At 40.1% G+C, this 27,171-nt stretch overlaps 1 protein-coding gene across 5 annotated transcripts in view; it reads left to right on the top strand.

The window, feature by feature from the left end:
* Positions 1–27,171, top strand: part of clint1a (clathrin interactor 1a) — a 177,989-nt gene that overhangs the window by 101,424 nt on the left and 49,394 nt on the right. For all 5 annotated transcript variants that reach the window (XM_067996538.1, XM_067996537.1, XM_067996534.1 and 2 more), the window contains 2 exons: positions 20,987–21,091; positions 23,929–24,025. In XM_067996538.1, coding sequence (XP_067852639.1) covers positions 20,987–21,091; positions 23,929–24,025 — 202 coding nt within the window. The remainder of the gene's footprint in view (positions 1–20,986; positions 21,092–23,928; positions 24,026–27,171) is intronic.

Here is a 27,171-nt window from a genome sequence, read left to right as displayed (position 1 = left end):
TACCTCGGTTGGATTTAAATCCCCAGATCTCTCAAAGGCTAAGAAGGGGAGTGAAATCGCTGCATTGATAGCATTACACTTTGTAGGCCAACTGGAGTTTTTGTAATTTTTCCAGTTAATTCTGTGTTTTTAGGTTGCAAAAATTAATTATTGGATCATTGGTTATTGCTCAGCTAATAACCACAGTGACTAGTCATGAACTTCGTGTACTTGTAATTCATTGAATTGAACGTGCAACAATAGATAGATTGGAGAATATTGAAATTTGAGTTTCTGTTACTGTTGGTAGAATGAGACTACTGCAGATTTTTGTCTGTTACAAAAATTATCTGGTGTGACAGATGTGTACAGATTTCGAAGAAATTGGTGCCAGATACATGGTTGAGGTTTGACTTACACTACCAGATAGCCGCATCACTAATTTATGCCTAATGGCATGGGAAGTATTGGATGTCCCTGTTGGTTCAGGATTTGAGTGAATAGAAATTATGGTGTTCTCCTGGCACCCAAATGAGGTTGAGGGGGAAGAGAGAGGTTACAGCTACTCAAACACTGTTGTGCGTTTGCTGATGGTTATGTCAAATGTCATAGGTAGTGCCAAAGTTGCTGCTAATTATAGTCTAGTCCAGTATCTTTCTACTTTCCAGTATCCAAAACACTTACTGTTCTGCAACACAGTTAAATTGGGATTTTTTTGCTACATAATGTCTTTGCCATTCATTGTAGAATCCCGAGGGTGTTTCTGGCAATGGAGCTATAGTATTCTGTTCCTTAATGTACTATATGAAAGGAGAAAATGTTAAACATCGGATAAAATGGAAGATGTCAGAATAGACTACTGCTGTTGCTCTTGTGGAATTTCTGGTGGCCTCAGGCAATATAACTACCTCACTCTAGCTTATGCGAGGTAATTCAGACATTTGCTGGCATCCTTTTTTTCTGTGATGGCAATAAAACCTGCTCTGGTGGTGAGTGATTGTGCTCTCATTACATGTTTGACAGTGACATGGGTGCATGTGGTGCTACATTTACATTGAGTATTGCCAACTTCACTGGTGAGAATATTTCATGATGTTTATTATTGTATATGTTGCTCATTTTGCTGGTTTAGTTCTCAAACCACAAAGTGAAAATTGACTATCTCATATAATGAGTGGGATATTAAATACTGCAGCCATTATGATAAATTATATTTCATTCATTTAAAAAAAACTGACGACCTTGTAAAGTAAAAATGGATGTTGCCCTCGCTGTCATCTGATGCCTGTTGTTTACTGTGCCCATGGATATTTTCACAAAAATAAAATTTGGATGAAATAACAGTAATTGAATAGTGCAACCCCCACAAAAAAACCTGTTGCGCAGAAACATTTACATTAGTGGTTAAAGGTCTTCTTTTAGAATTCTTTTTCAAGGGCTTTTGCCGATGACTTAGTTGGCAGTGCCCAGCGTAAAACTGTAGATCTCAATTGGGGGGGATGTCAGGACCCCAACTGTTTGCCTGAGGTCCACTGGGCTAATAAAGGAACAAAATCTGTCAGCATTCCCGCATTTGATTGCTGGTGAGTAGAACATGCAGGTGAGGAAAAGATTGGGCTTGGCTATGTAGCCTTCCCCCCCCCCCCCCCCCCCACCCACCCACCCACAGTAGAATAACACTGGCCAATAGAAGCAGAACCCAACATAATTTAGCATATTGAGAAGAGAAAGTTGGGAAAGAGGGGAAGTAACATTCTGTTTTGTGTGAACATGGCTATAGATTTGGTGGTCAACTTTTGGTGTACAAGAATATGAATAACTTTATAATTGTCTGGGGTATGAATATATAGGAACGCAAATTTAAACCAAACTGGTTTTTTTTTAAAAAGACAAAAAGAATCTGAGGCTCTCCAGGAACTCTGGACTTCTGTTGATGGCTGACCACTGTGCCTTGGCTTACTGGTTGAGAAGCACTCATTTGTCATTTCTCTCCACCAGAAGGACTTTGTCATCTTCCCTTGTTGAAGTGAAGAAATGTTAGCTGTAATTGCACCCGACTAGTGTCTTCACTACAACTTCTGTAAAACGTATTAGGTGTGAAGGGCTTTCTACAAAAGCCTATGGGAAAGCACCCAATGCTACAATCCTAGAATTTTTCCTTTTTAGGTTGTGTGCAGGGAGAGTATTTTGAGTTGTATAGCACTCTGGGGAGCTTGCATATCTGTCACTGGTAGGAACAATTTGAGGTGATGAATCGGTATAGTGGCATGCTAATGCTGCTGGTTCTCAATGCGTAGGACTCGTACAGTTGATGGCAACACCAAAATAAACTTAACAGGTTTCTGAAGGACAGCTGCTGGGGAAAAATAGGTCTTTCAGGCTGCTGACCTTGGCAAATCTGGCAAACTTAGATGTTGCCGCTGGCTGAGTAAGATCAACAAGTAGGGACCCAGCAGCAATATCCTAACACTTACCCCAATGTAAAAGCAACTTAAAATTGGTTCTGGAACGCTCTGTATCTCTAGTTAACTGCTAATTTTGAATAGCTCTTTATTTTCAGTCTCTCGAGTTTAATGAAAATAATATTTGAGAAGATATGCCACAATCCAAATTTCAGTTGTTAATTATAATAGTGCTTTTAATTTTTTTTTGCAGTGGGTTAAACAGAGATCTTTCACCTTTTGGACTCTGGCTTCAAATCCAGCCCAGACTGATAGGATGAAAGTCTCGTCTGACTAAGAGCGCCATGTGAAACAAGCATGTAACAGTCTTGATCCATTTCCTAGTGGTTATGCTCTAATTTGCATTATATTGGCAATTTCACACGGGACACAGAATGGCCAGCCAGTGTGGGAAATTAAGTTGCTCTGCTACAGTAGGAGATGCTTTTCTGACGTCAGGACTTCTGCACACAAGAGTGGAGAGAGGGACCTTTACTCTGCTACTAACCATCCCATAATTGACATTAGGAGTTCAGAATGACAAGTTCTTCCATTGTCCAGCACTAATATCCCTCACCTTAACGAGCACCAAATTCACACAAAAATAAGTTACAAAAAAAGCTTTGTTGCTTCTTTTGTAACATGGCGTTCCCGTTTGGTCAGCAAATAGTTATTTCCAATTACAAAAGCTTCCTCCCAGTTTATTTTCCATCTGAATTTGAGTTCAAATCTTTTTAGGCAGTGACTAATGTCCCTAATTAACAGAGAGACGAAGGCGTTGGTTAAAGGGGAGGGCCTCCTGTAACGCGTGGGACTTGGAGAATATCCTGAGGAGAGCAGCATCTGAAGTATACCTGCTAATTCATTAGAGAAAATTTATATTTATGTAAACACCTCACAAAGGAGATTAAACACTTAAAATAATTGGACAGCCAAGAGGGGAAACATGCTCAATCCACTGCACTCCGAGAAAGAAGAGAAAAGTATATCCAGCTCTCTGGTGACTGCTGTTTTGAGGCCTTCTGTGAAGGTGCCCAAAGGAGTCTGGTTCCAAACTGCACTCACCGGACGTTCATAAACGCAGGCTTCTGATGGCCCTAATAGGGATCAGCAGCTCACTGCAAGCAAAAGCAAGGAGAACAAAACACGTAGGCCGCAGGTCTCTGCCTGACTGTCGCTGCTGTGGCTTATCAACAACGTGAAAACATCAGTGTATTTAACAGAGAAGCCTCAGATTGAAGCTCCCGTTTATACTGCACAGCAGTTGCCAGAGTACCAGCAGCAGCAGAAGGGTTGTGAAGGCATTAACTTTTCAAATAGCCTTTAGAAGGTTATGCTGAAAAGATTAGAATGGATGAAGTAGGGTTGGAGGAGGCTAATGTAGAGCATAAAGTCCGGCATTGACTATTTGGGCTGAATGCCTTGTTTCTATGCTGTACATTCTATGTAATACTGGGGATCAGTAACTTAATTCAATCATGTTTGTTCAGTTGCCTTGGATAAATTATGTCACAGTGAAAATAGAAAACAACAGATTGGTACAATATGAATGACACAGCATTTTCAGTATGTAAGTCAAGAGGTTACTTTAGTTCGAGAGCATTACTGTACCACTTCAGCTGATCTCCTGAAATTTATTTTATGTAGTTTTTGATTTGATTTTTATTTGGGTTTTTTAGTCATATGACTTTAAAGCTGTGATTATGTATTTTCAATTTTCAGCTTTGCCAGCCCACCACCACTCCGCCCCCAAAAAAAAACTAAAATTAACTTAAAGTGCAAACTACTCTTCTTGATTCAAATTATTCGATGATTTAATATTTTTTGCACTAAATTCCCCGCTCAATTCAAATCGTTGTGTAATTCAACATTTTTTTAGTGCAAAACATGACTTTGAATTATCAGGAGTAGAATATGTTTAAGGCTGAGATAGATGGATTTTTGGACTCTAGGGAAATCAAGGGATATGGGGATATGGGGATCAGGCGGGAAAGTGGAGTTGAGGTAGAAGATCAGCCATGATCTTATTGAATGGCGGAGCAGGCTCGAGGGGCCGTATGGCCTACTCCTGCTCCTATTTCGTATGTTCTTATGTTCTAATATAGGGTTTTTTAAAGTCCTGTATTGAATTTCAATGTTTGTGGCTCCTAAACACTGTTATTCAGATCTGATATGTCAACTGTTGCATGTCCTGCATATATTACATGGTGTTGCGTCCTCTGTCTGTTGCATGCGCACAGGATCTGATTTTGCGTTTAATAGCAATAGTTGTAACCCATGTAACGTAGTCTCATCAAATTCCCTCCAAGCTTTTCCTATCCATTTATATTGCAATGCTGCCTCCATTTCCTTCACTCCCTCCTTCTGGAAGTAGAGCAACAACATTGGCAAAGGTAAATAGTCAGAAACGCTCGCTGTCAGGCCTGCCTTTGGCTGGGGTGGACGCTGAAGGAGATGGGGCGCAGAGACAAAGGGCTGAAGCTGACAGGGTTAGGTGCTGAGACCTGGGCTCTTGGACTGTCCCTATTACTGTTCAAAAGAAGTCCAGAAAGTCCCCACCACTACCCAACCTCATGGGTTGAGACTCAGGTATCTGTCAATTAATTGGAGAAGGCTAGTTTTGTGTAGAGTGATTGGTTGACACTACCAGTTAGCACCCTCAAAAATGACTCTTAAAAACATGTATTCATTGCACCGCAAGAGTTCAATTCTCCCTAGGAATTCATTCGTTTTTGGAGAGTAATAATTTGCATTTCAGTTTTTTAATTTTGATTAATTTGAGGTTTGCAGCTACTGCTAGGTAAAACCAGATGGTGTAGTTGAATAAATTTCAACAATAGAGAAGCAAACCTTGAAATGTACAGGAAATAAAAGGGACCAATAATCTTATCTTTGAGCCTTTGGCTGTAAATTGAATGAAATTGAGACCATGCTGTTTTAACAAACTGTTGAAATGGTTCTATATAAAAGTTTTGTTTTTCCCTTCGGTGAATTTATGCTGGCAACAATGTGAATTGGGCAATTTTCTTTTTCGTGAGAGCGAGCTTATTGGAAAATTCATATGGCTCTAATTTTGCACCTAACTATTTTCTTGGCATTTCACAAAAAAACTTGTCACAACAATTCACAGTAGTTTTGATTTTGCAAGGACAAAAGGGAATGCACAAAACCCTGTGAAAATAAAGCTCAGATGAAAATTGTCCAGTTTTCTGCATCTGGAAAATTGGTAAATGTGAATCGGAGAATCGGCAAAACGTAGCATTGAGTTTCAGCGTTAAGAGTAAAGCGTTAATTAAAATCAAAATGAAAAATGCTGGAAATGTACTGCACTTCATGTAACAGTTTGTTTTTCAATCTCCCCATTTGATCTTTAAGCTGTATTTTAAAACAGAACAGCCACATGGTGTCTCACCAGTTTTTGTTTGAATCCATTTGTAAAATAATTATGTAGCAGTGCTGTTGAAATTATTATTGGCTGTCTGATTAAAAGGCAAGTAGATGAGTTTGGGGCGTTCTCGAATCAGCACACAGTAAGCATAGACCCCCACCCCACCAGCACTAAATTGTTCCTAATTTGGTATTAAATTGACCATCTCGCTGGAGAGGCCACTGGGTGACTGATGTGAGAAATGGAAGTATGTCACACAGGTGCAGTAAGGGGTGCTCTTTGTGAGCTTGGAGCTGAGACACATTGATGAGGCAAAGTTAGAAGGGTCCTTTACTCTGCACAAGAAATAGGAGTAGGCCATAAGGCTCCTCGAGCCTGCTCCGCCATTCCATAAGATTATGGCTGATCTTCGACCTCAACTCTACTTTTCCACCTGATCCCCATATTCCTTGATTCCCTTAGTGTCCAAAAATCTATCTATCTCAGCCTTGAAAATACTCAACGACTGAGCATCCACTGCCCTCTGGGGTAGAGAATTCCAAAGACTCGCAACCCTCTGAATGAAGAAATTTCTCCTCATCTCAGTCCTAAATGGCCGATCCCTTTATCCTGAGACCATGTCCCCTAGTTCCAGACTGTCCAGCCAGGGGAAACAGCCTCTCAGCATCTATCCTGTCAAGCCCTCTCAAAATCTTAAATGTTTCAATGAGCTCACCTCTCATTTTTCTAAACTCCAGAGAGCCTAGGCCCATTCTATTCAATCTCTCCCCATAGGACAACTCTCTCATCCCAGGAATCAATCTAGTGAACCTTCTAATGTATCTAATTGTACTGTACCTGACTTGAGAGTGCTTGACCTTGACACTGAGTGCCCATTACCTAGCACTAATATCGCTCACATTGAGCACAAAATTCACCATTTTAAAAAAAAAACAAAGCAAACATTTTAGACTGACACTTCTGTACCTTGAGCTGGCTCAGATTATGACTGTTTTGTCGCAAGTGCCTAATGTTTGTTCATTGCCCTGTGGTAGTATTCTGTCGTCATGTTTGCTCTTTTTGATTTCCTTGTCTGTAGTGTGTGAGCTGAGATCAGTCCATAAGGTTTAAACACATGTTTACCCTGAATTGCCAATTTAAAATGTTTTATAAACTCAGCTAACAATGTTTTGTAGCCATGACCTCCTTAAGGATGGAGCCCCTATGTTTAGATGAATACAGAACAGATTTGCTGGGAGACAAACAATAGTACAATTTCTTTTGAGCAACATCAATTCAGATGTTGCTTATTAGATTAAGCTGACTATGGTTATTGGTGGAACTTTGAAGTGGGGAGAAAAGCAAGGGGAAAAACAAAAAAATTACATTTGTATGTGTTGTGTTTGGCTGCTGAAACAATTCAGCCCACATATTTCTTGGCATACTGGCAGCTTCACTACTTTGGGGGTCTTGAATTGTCAAATGTTCCACGAGAAACTTAAGTGGGTGGATCAAAATGTTGTGGGTGTGTGATAAAAGGGGGCAGTTGGCAAAAATATCTAGGTATAATTGGAACACTGGAATACGTGAACTTTCAAGTGCAATACTGAGACTTTGTAATATTTACACTGCAGATTAATTCTCAATGTTTAAAATAATGCAGTTCAACTCCCACTCTTGCCCCACCCTGTCTCATCTGCAAGGCATGCAATCATAGTGATTGTGCTATACATTTATGAGAAACAGATCATCGTCATTTTGAGGTTAAGGAAATTTTAAACTTTAAAACCATCATCCCTAAGGCTTTACATTAACAGCCAAATACTGTAGTCATAAGAGTTTCAGCTATTAAATACACATTAGCCTTTGTGCAGTATTATTCCTAAATTAGCTAATTGTTTATATTATAATTGTACTGAACCATATCTGAAATATGCACTTGCTATATAGCCGCTTTTTTTTTTTACTGGTACCCTGTGTGAGATCATATTTATGCCTAGTTGATAGTTTTGCTCCCATAAAGATTGCATTCACTTCGGGTCAGATTGGCTTGAACTGAATTCATTGTCTCAGGGTTTATATAAAAGTGGTATTAAATTATATGTGCAGCACATTCTCCAAATTTTGATATTGATCCGAACTCCACCAAAGAAAGACATCAGGTGTTTATACGAGCCTGATCCAACTTGGGCTTTGCAACACAAACTCTGATGTGGGTGCTTGAACATTTCATACTATATCAACTTGAAATATGGAAAACATTCAACAGTACAGTTATGGATTTTGTCTTAAACTTTGTGTCTGGTGAATGTATTTTCAACTACTTAACACTTGAGTGAAAAACTAGTTTGGTGGGTTTACTGGTTGAACAATTTGAGGAAGTAAATTAGTAATTTCAGTGTGCCCAATGTAGGCTTGAGTGAGAGAGGCTAATTCAGCACAGAATTCATAGTTCAAATGGGTCCTGAAATGGGATTCAGTCCCAAAACATTGACCGTCTATTCTTTTGATAGATGTTGGTTGACCAGCGTTTCCAGCCTTTTCTGTTTTGTTTCATAGTCCAACTGTGCATTTCAGTGCCACACCTTGGCTTTTGTCACCTCCAGTTTTGATTTTTCCACTTGCCTTCCTTGCCAGCCATCTATGCTCCAGCCTACATAAACTCCAACTTATCCAGAATTCAGTCACCCACATCCTATCTCAGACAGAGTGCCACTCACCAGTCCTGCACTTTCCCGTCTCCATATGCTCCCCATCCCTCAGTGCATCAACTTTGAATTGCTTGTTTGGAATTTCCTCCTGACCCTCGCTGGAGGGTTTCCTACCTTTGCAATCTTTTCCAGCCCCATATCCCTGCTTGCACCCTCCATTTTTCCAACTCTGCTGTACAGCGCATTCCCTCCTTCCGCTGTACCCTCGGTGGCAGAGCCTGCAGCACCACACTCTGGAACTCTCTGCCTAAACCCCTCTGCCTTGTAACATCTCTTCCCACCTTCAAAACCCTCTTTAAAACCTATTTGTTCAGCCATTCCTCTTCCTTCTTGCCCAGGTCTAAGCTTTGTGACATTTTGCTTCATTCAAGGCACTAAATAAATGTAAGTTGCTGGCAGTGTTTAAACCGACTGAGTCATTGGCTCTTCATAAAATGGAATCTGCTTCATTATGAGGATTGCTCTAATGAAATGGACCCAGATCTTTAAAATCATCAGTGGTCTTGCTTTTTCCACCTTCATCCTCCCTAACAGTTTCTGTTAGCAGTAGCACAGGTGAGATGGTGATACCTTCACAACCTTCCAGCTAGATGATTAATAGGCCAGTTCCACTGCAGTTCTTGTATGAATTCAATGTAGCTTTGCTTTGCATAAATGCAGAATGTGGTATAACTGCAGTTAAAAGCAGCCAAATCAATTTTTCTGTGACCTCATGGCAGCAGTTTGGCTTCAAACCAATTGCAGTATAACTCCAACTGGTGGGAAGAACACTTTTTAAACTTTAACATTAAAGTTAAGTTTTTAATCTTTGCAATGAGCACTTTGTCCTGTTAATTCTTCACTATCATAAAAACACCAGCAGCATTCATATGCCATGGAGCAGAACGCTGCGCATGCATCTAGACATAGAGCTGTGCTTCACTTGCCCAGAGAGCAGCGTGAATCAGACACTTTTGCTTTCACATGTTAACTTGCATTACTTTTAAAGCATATATATTACAGCTGTCAAACTGTTATCACAATAAGTGATTTTTTTTTTGTCAGCCAGGCATCTGACATGCGTGGAAACTCATCGTCATGCTTTGCCATGCTTGAGTGTCTGAGCCAAAATACTGAGAAATCCATGTATCCATCGGGTCCTGTAGCATAGTGGTTATGTTACTGGATTAATAATCCAGAGACATGAGTTCAAATCCCGCCACGGCAGCTGGGCAATTTAAATTCAGTTAATTAAATAAAATCTGGAATAAAAAGCTAGACCATGAAACAACCGGATTGTCATAAAAACCATCTGGTTCACTAATGTCCTTTAGGGAAGGAAACCTGCTGTCCTTACCCGGTCTGGCCTATATGTGACTCCAGACCCACAGCAATGTGGTTGCTTCTTGACTGCCCTCTGAAATGGCCTAGCAAGTCACTCAGTTGTACAGTCCCGCTACAGAAAGTCATGAATGGATCACTCTGCATCGGACCACTAGGCACCGGACAAGGCAAGGCAAACCAAGCCCAGTCAACCATGCAAAGTCCTCCTCACTAACATCTGGGGACTTGTGCCAAAATTGGGAGAGCTGTCCCCCAGACTAGTCAAACAACAGCATGACATAGCCATACTCTCAGAATCATACCTTTCAGCCAAGGTCCCAGACTCTCCCATCACCATCCCTGGGTATGTTCTGTCCCACCGGCAGGACAGACCCACCAGAGGTGGCAGCACAGTGGTATACAGTCAGGAGGGTGTGGCCCTGGGAGTCCTCAACATTGACTCTGGACCGCAAGAAGTCTCATGGCATCAGGTCAAACATGGGCAAGGAAACCTCCTGCTCATTACCACCTACCGCCCTTCCTCAGCTGATGAATCAGTCCTCCTTCATGTTGAGCACCACTTGGAGGAAGCACTGAGGGTAGCAAGGGCACAGAATGTACTCTGGGTGGGGGACTTCGATTTCCATCACCAAGAGTGGCTCGGTAGCACCACTATTGACCGAGCTGGCCGAGTCCTGAAGGACATAGCTGCCAGACTGGGCCTGCAGCAGGTGGTGAGAGAACCGACACAAGGGAAAAACCTACTTGACCTCGTCCTCGGCAATCTACCTGTCGCAGATGCATCTGTCCATGATAGTATTGGTAGGAGTGATCACAGCACAGTCCTTGTGGAGACCAAGTGCCGTCTTCACACTGACGTCCATCGTGTTGTGTGGCACTACCACAGAGCTAAATGGGATAGATTCAGAACAGATTTAGCAGCTGAAAACTGGGCATTTGTGAGACACTGGGGGTCATCATCAGCAGCAGAATTATATTCCACCACAATCTGTAACTTCATGGCCTGTCATATCCTCACTGTGCCATTACCAAGAAGCCAGGGGATCAACCAAGGGCCGAATGGCCTACTCCTCCTATTTTCTATGTTTCTATGTAATGAGGAATGTAGAAGATCGTGCCAGGAGCAGCACCAGGCATACCTAAAAATGAGGTGCCAACCTGGTGAAGCTACAACACAGGACTACATGCATGCTAAACAGCGGAAGCAACATGCTATAGACAGAGCTAAGCGATTCCACAACCAACGGATCAGATCAAACCTCTGCAGTCCTGCCACATCCCATCGTGAATGGTGGTGGACAATTAAGCAACTTACGGGAGGAAGAGGCTCCGTGAACAGCCCCATCCTTAATGATGGCAGAGCACAGCATGTGAGTGCAAAAGACTGAAGCGTTTACAACCATCTTCATCCAGAAGTGCCGAGTGGATGATCCATCTCTGCCTCCTCCCAAGATCCCCACCATCACAGATGCCAGTCTTCAGCCATTCAATTCACTCCACATGATATCAAGAATAGTGTGGCATCAAGGAGCCCTAGTAAAATTGAAGTCAATGGAAATCAGGGGGAAAACTCTCCAGTGGCTGGAGTCATACTTAGCACAAAGGAAGATGGTAGTGGTTGTTGGAGGCCAATCATCTCAGCCCCAGGACATTGCTGCAGGAGTTCTTCAGGGCAGTGTCCTAGGCCCAACCATCTTCAGCTGCTTCATCAATGACCTTCCTTTCATCATAAGGTCAGAAATGGGGAAGTTTGCTGATGATTACACAGTGTTCAGTTCCATTCGCATCTCCTCAGATAATGAAGCCGTCCATGCCTGCATGCAGCAAGACCTGGACAACATCCAGGCTTGGGCTGATGTTGTGGGAAAAATCACCACTCGGAGTCAGACTTAAAGATTCAACATGCAGTTTATTGGACAAAGCTTTGGGAGAACAGCTGGACACTCCGCAGTGCACGCAGTCACCTTTCTCAACTTTAAAATGGTTGTCATGCTTTTTTATACCTTTGAAATACAGATTTTCAGTAGCTTTTACATCATTAATCTTGATTACACACATTAACCAATTAAGCCCGCATGGCAACAACGGACTGCTTACACATTAACCAATTAAATTAAAACAACTGTTATCACCTTAAGACAGTATGCCTTTGTTTCACGCAGTCTGGTTCTATAGTTTTATCAGTTCGTTGTGAAATGTCTTTTGTATTCCCAGACTGTAAGCCAGTTTTGGAATGTACAAACTCAACACTTTTAACTGTCTTTCCCACAGTCACAGAATCCATTTTGTTTAGTAGTGTCCATTTTGTTAGTAGTCAAGCGTTATATTTAAGCTTTTAATTAGGGTTAGTCTAATCTACACAAAGCGCATTTCGGTGTGGTTTCAGGGTAAAGACCACCGCCATGTACCCAATAGTCACTTCATCTTTGCCTTTAACCCAACAGCCCAAATTTTACGCTAACAGCCGATAAGTGGCAAGTAACATTCGCGCCAGACAAGTGCCAGGCAATGACCATCTCCAACAAGAGAGAGAGTCTAACCAACTCCCCTTGACATTCAATGGCATTACCATCGCCGAATACCCCACCATCAACATCCTGGGGGGTCACCCATTGACCAGAAACTTAACTGGACCAGCCACATAAATACTGTGGCTACAAGAGCGGGTCAGAGGCTGGGCATTCTGCGGCGAGTGACTCACCTCCTGACTCCCCAAAGCCTTTCCACCATCTACAAGGCACAAGTCAGGAGTGTGATGGAATACCCTCCACTTGCCTGGATGAGTGCAGCTCCAACAACACACAAGAAGCTGGACACTATCCAGGACAAAGCAGCCGCTTGAGTGACACCACATCCACCACCTTAAACATTCACTCTGTCCACCACCGGCGCACAGTGGCTGCAGTGTGTACCATCTACAAGATGCACTGCAGCAACTCCCAAACCTGCGACCTCTAACCACCTGGAAGGACAAGGACAAGGGCAGCAGACATGTGGGAACACCACCTCCATGTTCCCCTCCAAGTCGCACACCATTCTGACTTGGAAATATATCGCCGTTCCTTCATCGTCACTGGATCAAAGTCCTGGAACTCTCTACCTAACAGCACTGTGGGAGTACCTTCGCCAGCAGTTCAAGGCGGTGGCTCACCACCTTCTCAAGGGCAATTAGGCATGGGCAATATATGCTGGCCTTGCCATCGATGCCCACGTCCCATGAATGAATAAACAAAAATGTAGGAACATTATCTGTTTGCCAGATATGGAACGCCCACTCGCTTCCTATGGAGATACAGGCCACTTACCTAAGCTTGAGATTTCAGACACCAGTCAGTGAGAGGAGAGGTTTAGGGACTGTCAGGTGGTGTGTACGGGTACTATTGGAGGGTCATCAGATAAAATTGCACAGCTTACTAGCATAGGGCACTGCTAAGAATTTGCTGCTTGCACAGCTAGGGCCAGTCCGACCCATTAGAGCATTGGCTTGCAGTGCTATCTGGAGCTGCGAATGAAGAATCCTAGCTGCAGTGAAGGATTTACCTCTCCATGGTCCCATCAAGAGTCAGGCTGGCTGGTTAATCATTAACAATGCCCTGGAACTGCCTGGCTTGGGTATCAGATTAGAGTTTACAGGGGAACGAATTAATTCCAATATCCTGTCAGCATTGTGTCATCTTGGAGCCGACTGGACTCAGAACAGATTTTCTGCCATGTGGACATGTTTTTTTTCCCCCAAACCAAATACCACATTATGATATTTGTGTTAAGTTTCTTGTGTACAGCTTCTGTATTGTTTCAGGACCCCACAGCTGTAAAGTGGTAATAATACCACATCTTTTTAAATCAGCTACTTGTGGGAGTGCTGTGCTGCTTCCCCCTCGCCCCAATATTCTCTTTCTCAAGTAAAAGTATTATAATTATATATGGATATTGGGCACAATAGTGATCAGCAATGCAATCTCTGACTCCCTTGTGTACATAAGAACATAAGAAATAGGAGCAGGAGTAGGCCAATCGGCCCCTCGAGCCTGCTCCGTCATTCAATAAGATCATGGCTGATCTGATCCTAACCTCAAATCTAAATTCATGTCCAATTTCCTGCCCGCTCCCCGTAACCCCTAATTCCCTTTACTTCTAGGAAACTCTATTTCTGTTTTAAATTTATTTAATGATGTAGCTTCCGCAGCTTCCTGGGGCAGCAAATTCCACAGACCTACTACCCTCTGAGTGAAGAAGTTTCTCCTCATCTCAGTTTTGAAAGAGCAGCCCCTTATTCTTATTGTAAGTGGGTCAGAGTTGAGAATGAGTGAGCACTTTGAATTTCTATGCTCTCTTTTTTCATTTAAAGCCAGAATTAGTCTTTTTTTTCCCTCTTCCTAACAGAACCCTTAAATGGTGTTTGTGTTGAGGTTCTTTCATGTGAAGGAATGGAAAATCTTATCTTTGTGAGATGAACACGCCACGAATGATGTTACTGGCTGATTTTTGTTTCTTTAAGAAAGCAAGAAGAAACACAACAATGGCATCAGAGTTTCTAACTCAGTGCTTGGTATGTGAGCACATTGATCTGTCTTCCCTGCTGCCCCCCCCAGTCCTCCATGCGCCCCAATTTTATCCCTTCAAATTTTCCACTCTCCTCTTCCGAAGTTGCTCACTTGTGTCTGGCTACAGTTCTGTAGATGCCAGTTGCCATTTAGTATCTTGGCCAAGTGGAATTCATTATACAGTGAGTGTCGTCAGACTGCTATGTCCGGGCCTGATCCTGGCCTCACCAGAGATCCACTCGAGCATTTTCTAACGCGCATCTGGCTAGCTTTAGGGAACAGGATCTCTGGCAAATTTTCCCTCACTGGTCCTAGGGCACTGAGATCAGTTGAAATGGCCATACTGGTGGAGATTGGCTAATTCAGCACAGGCTGAGGATTGAATTTGAAGCTTTCCAATCTGCATAGCTCAATTACATACTACCTTTATCAGCTGAGCTATTTGGGGAGCTCATTTGTCTGTTTTTAATACAGTCAAATTGATTTATTTTTTCCTGAGGTTCATTTTGGTGCAGCATGAATTACTTGTAAAACTGCTAAATTGCCACAAACCACACGAAGCACATTTGCCCTCTTCTCCCTCCTCCTTCCCCACCCCAACCAAAAGAAAAACACACAAGGTCTAATTTTACTGCAGGAGGGTAAACTTAGCATTGAAAGTGTTGCAGATGTAAATCAGATCGAATTCTTTCCACTCCAGATTTAACTCGACAATAAACACAAGCAAGGCTTGAGCGGAGCTTGCAAAAAGCAGTACTTAAAAAAGCAAGTGACACTGGCTTTATGAACAGAATACCAGATATGCAAAGACTGTCAGACCTTACTGTGTCACAGCTGGCTGCTTTTGCGGGTAAGGATGTGTTAATGCAGCCTGGCTTAGAAGGGAGCAAGGTTCCCTGGATGGAACCCAGTATAAACTAATCAAACAGCTCCCCCTGGCCTCCAAAGCTGTCTACCGCTATTAAAATTATATCAATCACAGGAAGTCTTTGCATTCGAAGTCGTAATTTTTTCCCCTCACATCTGGAAGAGGGAAATTATTTTTTGCACCAAAGGTCACAGGGATTCTGGGTAGGGCAAGGAACGAGGCCCATGCAAAACATGGGAAAGGAAGAATACAACTACTTTTCCACCTTTCCAAAAAAAAGTTATTTTGGAATGGCTTGGTTGCAAGCCAAGCTACACATGTACTTTTTTAGTTTGCTCGACGCAGAATGCAATGCATGGTTTCAAAAACAATGATTTGGAATGAATTGTGCCCTTAAATAGACCTCTTAATGAATAAAATTCCTCTCCCCAGAGAATAGCAAGTTTTATTCCTTTGTTGAGAATACATTTTTTTCATCAGTGGAGTAGAGTTGAGAACGGGAGGGTTTAAATGGATTTTAATGGATATTTAATTTTTCTGTTGCACTGCATTAACTGTCCCCAGGAGCTGGTGCCTTATTCAACGTCCTGTGTAAGAAGAAGCAGCTCATTATGTGCTGCTTCTTAAGTCTATTTTTGGAATGTTGGAGTTACATAGCAAAAGCTGAATGTGTGTGAAGGAATGGAAGGAGAAATGCAAATAAAGCAATTTAAAAAAAACGTTGACATTGCACGATACAAAGTAGGGCATCAATATTGCAGCAATAATAAACAAATTCATAACAGTCAGACACCCATAACATCAAAGGATCCTATAAAATAAGATGAGGAGTTGTGGTGAGAGCCTTGGTAATGAATAGGCTGAGCACAGTCTTAATAATCCTATTCAGGCCTGGTCTTAGCAGGGCACCATGTCACGGAATTTACACTAGATCACAGGATGATTATCAGGGCTCCAAATAACGAGTTACAAACAGGTTAAAAAAGCTCATAATTACTTGCCCTCTCCGAAAGACCATGGGTGTCTAACCTGGTTTCCTCAAGCCCGGGCAATCTGGCCCTAGAAGCCCAAGCAAACCTGACCTATTTGTGCTTAAATTTATTATTTGCTGGTTTGTCCTGTGTGCATTTTGTGGGCTTGGAGTTTTGGAAAGTGCTTTTTTTTTAAGAGCATTGTCTTACTAGAACGCCAAGAGTATCAGTGACTTGAGATATCTGCAAATTAATGGGAACATAGAATTAAACTTTACATTTAGCCCCCAAGGCTCCATGTTATGCATCTGTGCGGTTCATGAAGACAAAATCTTGGGAGACCCCTGCATTAGTCTGCAGAACTTCATGTACTGCCCTCTCTAACTGTTGGTAATGCTAACCCCTAAGGAAGGCAAATAAAAGCAGAGCTGATTTTAGAGTGATCAGGGAAGATACTGGAAATGCACAGCAGACCAGTCAGCCGCTGAAGAGGAAAGACACGTTAAAGTTGGATTTTTCAGAACTGAATATTGTGTTCCACAATTTGTGGTGATGGACTGTGCCATACTTGTGCTTTCGCCATTTGTATTAATTATACTTTGTTTGTCTATATAATATATTGCTTAGGCCAGATGAAACCTTGAAGTATTTGACATTCAGCCCCAGTTATCACTGACTTCCCCTCTCCTGTCTGACATGCAGTGGAGGCTGCTCCAGAAAACTAGTGAAGAGCAAATGTACACACCACTAAATTTCCCCTTTTGAGTTGGAGATGTTTGGTATAATAAATCTGTAAAATTCAACTACACCAACATTTCCACTGTATACTGTATTACTGTAATTTGCAGAATGTTTCAAAATTATGGGATAAAATGGAGTTTTTAAAACTTTTATTAAATTTATCACTTTTAACTTCTGCTGTAGAAGTGGGTGGATTTGAATACAACAGTAACCTGTTCCTAAAGTAACATAACATTTGGTCAGGTCTGAATAAAACTTTGCAAGGGAGTTTTGTCTCAAGTGGACAGGATGCAATCTGTATTTGTGACCCACTTGTGTATGCAAATGCTAAAAAGTAATATAGATCTACTTAAAACCTTTTTTCACTGGACCTGATGCTAGACATGGTTTCCATTCATAAGCAAGAGATAAGAGAATTCTGCAAACAATTAATGGATTTTTAAACAGCTCGATCTTACACTGTCCACTGTTAGTACAATTTCAGTGAAGCATTATGGTGGGTGTGTGAAACCTTTACGCAATGCCCATTCAAACTGTGGGAAGCACTCAGCAGTGCAGTTCTAGATTACATCCTTCCAAATATAGGTTTTATCTGAAGGCACTATATAATATTAGAGTGAAGTACTGCTGGTTACAGTTATGTCACTAGTATGGTAGTGGGAGTAGTTTGAGGTGATGAATTAAGTGTATTGGTGCAACTTTAGAATGTATTGTCTGTAATGTGATTTCCCCCCCCCACCCTCCTTATAGCATTATCTATACCAATAAGTTAACTAAGCCTAGTGTCAACAATACAAACTTATGTCTCAACTGAGATTATTTTAAAAAAATTATTGGATTTTCACCATAAACATCTTTCTTGTTGCCCTTAGTCCATTTTGAAAATGTATTTGCTGTACCGGAAGCTGCACACATCCACTTACGAGCCCATCAGCACTAAACTGTCTCCTTAATGATTTGATAGTGTCTGAAAATACGATCATCTTATCAGATGCTGTGTTTCTTTCAAAAGAAGGCATTCTTGAAACCTATGTAGTACAGATGTCTGCAATTTTTCATTTCACCATGACATATACTTTTCTCATTAACTTAAATGGCCTTTTTATAAATGTTACCAGTTTCTCTAGTTCATAGTTAATCCAGGGCTTTTGGTAGTGGAAATGGAACTGGGATATTCACCGGTCTAATGGTTAAGATGGTTGTTTCACATTGGTGTGCCTATAGAATAATATAAAACCCCAATTTTTAAACTAAATTTTGTATTTTAAAAAAACTTATTGTAGGTCTTGGGTATGATTCATGTTTTCTCCCAACACTGTTAACTTGCGTTTGCAACTTGCATTCGCAGGAGAAAGGCAGTTTCCATAAGCAACCCAGTCTCTTGTGAACCAAAACCTGCGCGTTCATGTATGCCAGATGGACTAACAATTATCCTTTAGTTATGATGTAAAGCACCAGAGACCATGTTGGGTGCCCACTATATTCTGCTGTCTACTGCAAAAGGTGGTAAATACCGATTTGCCAGACTGTTACATTCAGGTTAAAAATTAATAGATTAATTTAGAAGAAAGATAATTACACGGAAGCTGAAAGATATAGCAAGATACTGAGTGCAAATACTAAGAAAATAACATTTGATTTAGTCCTACAGGAGGTTAAAATATGCTGTTCAGAATGTATGCACGTTCCGACAGTGTCTTAGACTTTTGGAGGAATTAGACTTTTTGTAGACTTCCCGATATGATGACTATGTGTGGGCCAGTGCAAATCTTAAGTCTGTCTGTGGAAATGGAGCTCCAGAAACTGGACAGAACTGAACTATAGATTAAAAGAACACTCTTCTTCTCCCCATCTCCCTCCCCTCCCAGCTTGTACAATTTCTGGGTCTTAAAGGCAGGTTCCATCATCCAAGATGAAATACATTGTATGAAGAGTCATTGGGCAATTTGACACATACCATCTGTATTTCGCACCTGCCAAGGTGTTGTGTTGTACACATGCATTTTGAACCTCTACTAAAACAACACCCCCCCTTCTTTATCTGCTTAATTACCAGATCAATCAATCTGCCCCATTTATCATAGCCTGACTCCAGAATCCATTTTAATGTTTAGTAAGAAGATAACTTCCATCTTAACGTTAGCTATTTCTAAAAGTTTGCCTTGGAGATGTATATTTTCATAATTTGATGCAGGACAGAAACTTTTTTTTACAGTTCCTACAACCGTAACATCACACAATTTACTTTAGTTAACTGCCTCCTTAACTTTCTGAAGCAAATTCAGTTTTCGGACATGCCTGTATAAAAGAGCGGGGGTGGGAAAAGAGATACAAAGAAACTGCAGCTGTAACTTTTATTTCTTGCATATTTCTACTTTCTATTTTGTTTCTGTGTTTCTAGTCATCTTTTTGGGCAGCTAGGTTTTTTTTCTCCACCCATCCATTCCAGGAAGCTTTGATTTTTTTTAAAAGTCTAAATGGGAAGCTGGGGGTCCGATTGTTAGCTGTTAACTTGCATAGTCCAGTGCCCCCTGGTGCAAGATGAATGTTAATGCAGAGAGAGGAAGCAATTTTCAGTAACATTTTTATCTGATGAAGTTTTGAGTATTTGATGGGGAAATAAAACCTTTTCCAGCTTGTTACAGTCTACAAGTGTATCTTTTTTGCAAAATTGTGCTACTGATGTGCCATCCACATTTAAACCATTTAACGGATAGATATGATGGAAGGTAATGCAATCTATGCTGGATAAGAAAAGCTGTTGAGGTTGCGAGAAGAAAGTAAGTGTTTGTGACAATTCTGCTCCATATATAGATATATATAAAATATATTTTGCAGTTTTCTTCCATCAAAGCTAGGGCATAATCTTGCACATCTAACTGTTCAAAATCACAGTTTGCAGCAAAGAATGTTAATGAGCAGGGCACTTTAAAAGAGAGCATGGTGTTATAGTATGAAGTCATCAATATAATATGATATGTCATGTTACTGTATTCAAGGGAAAGTAGCAAATAACAGCTGTCAAGCTTACACATTGCATTAAAAAAAACCAAGCACAAATTTCATCAACATGATCTAGGAGGGAACCGTGCTTGTAGGTGATGGAACGGATTGCTGTATTTTAAAGTACTGTACTAAATTTGAAAGACTAGACTTGTGTTCTATGTGTTGAGGTGTGAAATACACTGCCTTGAAGTATACAGAATTCTTAAGTCGGAAATAAAGTGCAGCTCAACCGTAGTCTGTTATTACAGAGTATAAGATTTTTACCAATGCAGACTGCTTTACTGTATTAAATGATGAGTGGTGCGATGTAAAGGTTTAAACAAATGTGAAGCGATGCTCATTAAATGATACCACGGAGGCACTGATTTGATAGAAGTACTAGATATTGTATTAGTTCTAAACTGATGTTGCACACAAAAGCACTTCATAGATGATTCTAATGTATAGATTTCAAACTGGCATCTCCAGACCTCAAGAGGACACCAGATTGCTGTCTGTATATTTTTCTGCATTTGTTGATTTAATGACATGCTATTTCTTATGCTGTATGTTAACAAAACTGTTTTCTGCGACAATGGTAGTGTTTTCCTTAGGGTAGCTGACACTGTTGAAAACTAGGTTAAGGAGGTCCTGGGGATTGTTTCAATATTTGAAGGGGCTTTCCCCACGCTGAAAAGTTTCAAAACCACTGTACCAATGTGACCATGAAAGTGGCGAGCTATGCTTACTAACAGGCCACAATTTTGGTATCCATTTTATCTGAGCAGGATTTTCTTTGTGAAATTGGACCAGGTCCAGCCCCGATGAAACCTACTGTAACCTGTTCGATTATTCAGCAAAGCTAATGGAACAGTAACACTTGATTTAAGACAAGTTAAATGCATGCTGATGTGTCCTGAGGGCAGCCTGACACAAAAAATGTTTTCCCCGCCCTGTAGAGGTATCTCATTAAAGCTGTCAGTGAGTCATTATTAAGTTTTCATGTGGTTGTGTGTTTTGATGCTAATGTAATGTGTATGACTTGTTTCATTTCAGCACAAATGTGGTTATGAATTATTCAGAGATCGAGTCTAAGGTTCGAGAAGCAACCAATGATGATCCGTGGGGACCTTCGGGGCAGCTAATGGCAGAGATCGCCAAGTAAGTACTAATCTTACGGAGCTCTAGGGGTATCTCCAGATATGCATGGATTGAGCATGCTGCTAAATTATCTGTTCAAACCATTGATTTATTTATTGTTTATGAGTAAAAGCTGTGATATCGCTGTTTTGGTCCGGAGGTTGCATTTCAAAGTAAGAAATTGAATTTACACCATGTTCATTTCACTTCAAGAGCGAAACACAATGGAATGGGTATGAGCTGGGGAAAGCATGTGGGAACTGGAATGCCTAATGATGTTGCTCCAGGAGCAGGCTTGGCCCCACACTTCATGAAGACTGCAATTTGTTATTGGCTTGTTACATTTTGTTTCTAATGGTCTTGAGCTGCACAGGACAAGTGAAAAGGATGTTATCACTTTAACCCCACAAACTTCTTGCATCATTCCTAGTTGCTACAGTGCATTTACTTTTAAAAGGACTAACATTTTACAAATGATTTCATTGGGTGCTAAACGGTGTCCCATAAAATCCCGTCCTCTGTAAATCGCAGTGCAAAATTCGTTACTGGCTTGTAGGGGCTAGCAAGTTGAGGCTTTGTATGAAATAACTGTATACTGGTTGCATTGTTAATAAGTAAAGCAAATACAAATGATTGCGATCAGCACCGTAACCTAGCAAATTGTATTATCATGAGGCTTATTTAACTTGCTGTACTTAAGCCGGTACGTCAATACAGTTGTGCAATACACTTCACCTCAAATTGGTCCCACCCCTACCACTACCAGTTATGCACCTGTAACTAACAGTACTTTGTCCTAATGTTATGCAGCTGAAAGTGCTCTCTCCAGACACAACCCAAGTTTTGATGGAAAAGGATCTAATTTTACTGCAGCGTGTTTTTCACTGTTGAAGGGGACATAGGAAAAATTCACACACCTACCACTATGCTTACTCAAATGCCAAGGACAACACTGATCCTTATAATAAGTAACTGTTCATGCATTGTAATCTAGCAAAATTGGTACAAAGATAAATCTTCACAGTGAACCAAGTAACATTGGGCAAAGGTTAGCAAGTTGTTGTTGAGAATTCAGCTTGGTGACTCAAATTAATTTTTAAAAGGGCACACCATATTTTTTGTGTTCCTTTTAGAGCCACCCTATTTGAATCCTGATAAATGGATAGCTGTTCAGATCAGGATTTCTCAATCACTGCTTTATATATATTAAATTACGCCAAGTTTTAAATTTTGTTCCTCAGTCCATCTAGTCATGTATGCTACAACTGAATCTAAATTAAAACTAGATGTTCTCCTGTGGTATGTTTCACACAATACCTGGGGCCTGAAGGGCAATTTTTGATGTTCACCCTGCCCCTGAGGTCCAGCTTGAAGGGTCTGTGGTCTCTGGTTGAAGTTCCGGGGTGTAATTGGCTGAAGGGACACAGACGCTGGCTGTACATTCTGATTGGTGGAAGAGAAATTTCTCTGGAACATTACATTCAGATGCAATATTTCTAATAATGTACCGTTCACCTGAGGAAGGAGGAAGCCTCCGAAAGCTTGTGGAATTTAAAATAAATTTGTTGGACTATAACTTGGTGTTGTAAAATTGTTTCTAATAATGTAGTCAGACACACAGGTAGGTACGCGTAGGAAAGAAGATTGGATAAAGTGAGAGGTTAAGTGCCTAGGTGATGCCGAGCTTGGTTTTGAAGGCCTACAGATTTTAGAGGCGGATGAGAAGACTGTTGGCGTGTAAAAGAGAACTGATAACACTCATTGTGCCAAGCAATCAAAACACCAGTGGCGTGAATATTTGTTTGGATCAGGGCATGCTATTACTGGTTTAAGAATTCCACATCAGAGCTGGCCATGAGCAGAAAGTGGTCTGGTGTATTAGAAATCTCTGTTCAGATCAAGTTAGCTCCTTCTCTCCTGTCCCCCCAACCCCAAGTTAGTTAAACTTCACTGGCCATTACAAATATTGGGACATGTAGTAGTATTCAGGAATAGAATTATCTTAAATAAACGTTAAAAACTTTTCTCTTTTCATCACTGAAGCATTGAGTTCACTTGTGTTTCTCTTGGAGATTTTCAAACAGCTTTGGGAGGAAATTCCAAATCATGAAGTGTTTGTGATCATAATTAATTAGGAATACGTGTGGTATAATTTTAAGTCCTATCTCTGTTTTTTAGAGACAGAATGTTCAGAGTATCTTCCTGTCGTTTGGTGCCTTTTGATGCCTAGTATCCCATAGGTTTTATCAACTGGTTTCACCTGCCTGGCCAGTCAATGCTTTTCATAAACAGCAACGAGGAATAACAAGTTTTTATGTTTTTTTGTAAACAGTACAATATAATGAATGATGAGTCAGTCGACTGTTTATTGGCTTCCTTCTTGATTTAGAGCTAGTATGTGCGCTAGTGTGCAAATGGATCCAAAACCAATGAAGGACCCAGTTTGTATCTGCAATTCACCCCAGACCATCTGTTACATATGTAATAACACTAAATATTTGATATGCTGTATGTCAGATCAACACAGAAAACTCTTACTAGCCAGCTGGGGTCTGCTGGGGCATTTTTCTTTCATGTTAATGTACTGACAATAATTTGCGGTACTGCTTGATTCATAATGCCTATTTGTAAAAGGAAATGTTATGTGTGTATGCCAAACCTATTCTGCCACCTACAGCCAGCCCTTATTTATTGCTTCTGCTGTGGGAGCATACACCCACAGCAATTTCCTTTTTTATGAGTAAAAATAGCAGAAAGTAAACGCCTAACGTCCCACTCACACACTGTTCAGTTCTTTTGCTTTGTTTTCTTTCTTTACATATATTGGATCTGCTAAAGCTGCTTTTTTTTAATTGTAGGTCTACATTTATGTACGAGCAGTTTCCTGAAATTATGAACATGCTTTGGACTCGTACGCTGAAAGACAATAAAAAGAACTGGAGGCGGGTCTATAAGGTGGGGTAACCAAGCATTCTTTTCCCATTTCATGGCACTTCCTATTCAGACTTCCCAAATTTCTAGGTGCAACTTTTTCTTTTTAAAAAAAAAGTCATGTGGAGGAGTTTAATATATTACAGAAAACAAAGTAGATTTTATTGTTTAGTTTTGACATTGAAAAATTGACTAAAGAAATTTACTATTTGTGCTGTCAAAATCACCTGCCAAATGGTAACGCAATCTGTCTCAAATTCACGATCACTTGAAATGTTTTAAATGCTTAAATCTTGAGTGATTTGCATCATACCATTCAATACACTCTATCATATTTTTCTTCAGTTTTAAATCTTCCGATAGTTCTACTCCCTCTCTTTTTTTAGAGTTATACAGCACGGATAGAGGCCCTTCGGCCCATCGTGTCAACGGTCCATAGCTGCGCAACACTATGTTGTTTCATTGAACATCAGAGATCATTCTCAGTCAAAAATTGGCAGTTGAAACACCTCAAAATGGGAAGCAGGGAAACACCTAGGTGTAAAATCACCCGCTGAAATTCAATGGCCTTGAGTTGGGAGAGAATGACTGTGTCTCTGTGTTTGAACATTCCCTTTTTTTGTTTGTGTCCATATTTGAAGGAGCCATCTCCCATTTTTTAAAAAATATGGAGTCACATATTAATGTTTCTTATTAACTCTTGTGGAAATTTTCACTGTGTTAATAGTGCACATATTCTTGTAGAAAGAATTTCAGTAATTGCGTCTTTTTACATTTGTTCATTGTTTGAATTTGTCCGAGGAGCTGATCTGAATTTTATGTAACTTCCATTTTGTGTATAATGAACATTATTTTGCAATGAGATGTTTGCATGCTGGTGCATTTATCCATCTTTGTGTTTTCTAGTGGCATTCAAATTGGGGCAAACCATTGTAAAATGTATGAGCTAAAACTATGCTGAAGCTAAGATTATAGAAAATATCCAAGCAATATTACACCAATTTACCAAAAAAAAAGAACTTGGAGTTTTTTTATCGTAACTAATGCAACAGAATCTTGTGACAGATGAGAGGAATGTGAAGTTGAAGCTTGTGTTTTATTTTTCTCCCATTGGAGTGAGAATAGTCTTAGAATTATCTGAACTAAAAGGGGAAGTTGTCAAGTTTATTTGTGAAATTACTTATCTATTTAGTATTTGTATAGGATGCAAAAGCTCAAACCACAATACTTCAGGCTTTAATCTGCCATACAGTATGATATAAGACACTTTCAGCACTATCCAGTCCAAAAATTCCGGCCAATATTTATCCCTCAACAAACATTGCTTAAAAAAAAACAGATTATCTGGTCATTTCTGTTTGTGGGACCCTGCTGTGCGCAAATTGGCTGCTGTGTTTCCCTACTTTTACAACAGTGACTTCACTTCAACAGTATTTCATTGGCTGTAAATTGCTTTTTGGAAAGTCCTGAGGTCATGAAAGGCGCTATATAAATGTAAGTTCTTTCCTTGCCAGTACTTTACAAATTGCTAAAGTGATTATATAAACTTTGAAACCTTTCACAAGATAGACTTTTATTTTTTGCTCCACTAGAGAAGGTGCATCTGTTCATTCAGAACAGAATTTTAAAGAAGACCCCTCCCCCCACTGTGAAAATCAAAATGAAGGTTTTGTTAATGACATCGGAAGTGCAAATCTCTTTTCAACATATTTAAATACATCTCAGCAATATTTAAAAACTTGGAGCTAGCTGATTTTAGATGGCTTTGAACAGACGAGGCAAGGATCATGTTTGAAACTTACATTTTTAATGTATGTACAAGATGCAAGAAGTAAATCATTCCTTCCAAGTACTTTATTCTGATTATCCAGTTATAGATGTACTTTACAATGTTTAGGCACAAATTCTTTAAATCTGTTCATAAAACAATGACCCCATGTGCCCTTTGTTTAATAACATATAAAAACGTGGAATTAATATTCCTGTAAGTGTAACAGACAACTGCAGTAATCCCCAATGTGTTTCACTGCTGAGACTCGATGATAAACAGCCGCAGATGGTAATTAACGAGGTTCAAATGCTGCAGACTATTATTTGGTCTGTTGAAGAGAATGCAGAGCTTACAGTATTTATCTCCTAATGTGTGAAATCCTTACTGGATTTTGTTTTAAATTTTCAACACTTGTCAGTCAACATGTGGTGTAATGTGCAAATATGTTCTCTATTTGGATATTTTAATTGATTTGCAGTACTATTTGAACCGGGGGTAAGCAAATTTATAGACCATCTTATTTGCAATATCACAACAGGACCATCGCCTTCAAATGCAAAATTTAGGCAAAAATTTGAGACTACATTTTTTTTTTAAAGTTTCCAGTTTGTGCCCTTTCAACTCACCATACAGTTTGTCTATTTTTCCATCTAAAGCTGCACCCTCTGTCAAAAGAACAACTTTCAAAGCTAGTACTTAGAAAATGTCTCATTCATTGTGCATACTTGATTGTGAACAGGCATGTAGTGACCATTATGGCAGACTGGGATCTGAGAGGGTTCTGTGTGTATTTCCTCAAGCTCCTGCTGTGTTTGTTATTGTGCAAGCTTTGACAAGCAGTATTGGTTACAGGTTGCAGCAGAAGTGCAGAATATTATAGTATATTATCATAAGTCATTGTGTAGATTTTATTTTTTTTTCTAATACCCGTTTGTCTTTCCTTTTTGGTGTCAGCTATAATGAAATTCTAGATTGGGAGGAAGTTCTATAACTGAAGAGAAACTCCCTAATGACTAGTTGACTGCTGATCTTGTGCTTCATAATTTAAAAAATAATTTGTTGGTTTACATTACGTGGCAGGTTTGACACATCGTTTGATGGCGAGTTTTGCTTGTTTTTGTGTAGAAGGGGTCAAAAACATTTCTTAAAGAGGAAAGCACAAATGATTTTTTTTCTCAAAATGGTACTGATTTAAAAGATCAGTGGGTATTAAATTTTATAACAACATAATCTGCCACGTGCATTACCCTTTACGGTATAATTTCCTAAATTCAATCCTTAAATATTACAGTTTTAGTTTACTCTGTGTGGTGAAAAGGCCTTGGAAATAGTGCCCTTGTAATTGTGCAAGGGCACTATGTCAAGTGGAAGAGTATGTTTTGTAGTTATTATAAATAAT

The sequence above is a fragment of the Heptranchias perlo genome, chromosome 14 (assembly GCF_035084215.1).
Source record: "Heptranchias perlo isolate sHepPer1 chromosome 14, sHepPer1.hap1, whole genome shotgun sequence".
NCBI classification, from domain to species: Eukaryota; Metazoa; Chordata; class Chondrichthyes; order Hexanchiformes; family Hexanchidae; genus Heptranchias; species Heptranchias perlo.
The sequence above is the reverse complement of the archived record's forward strand: the minus strand, read 5'-3'. Positions and strand labels throughout refer to the sequence as shown.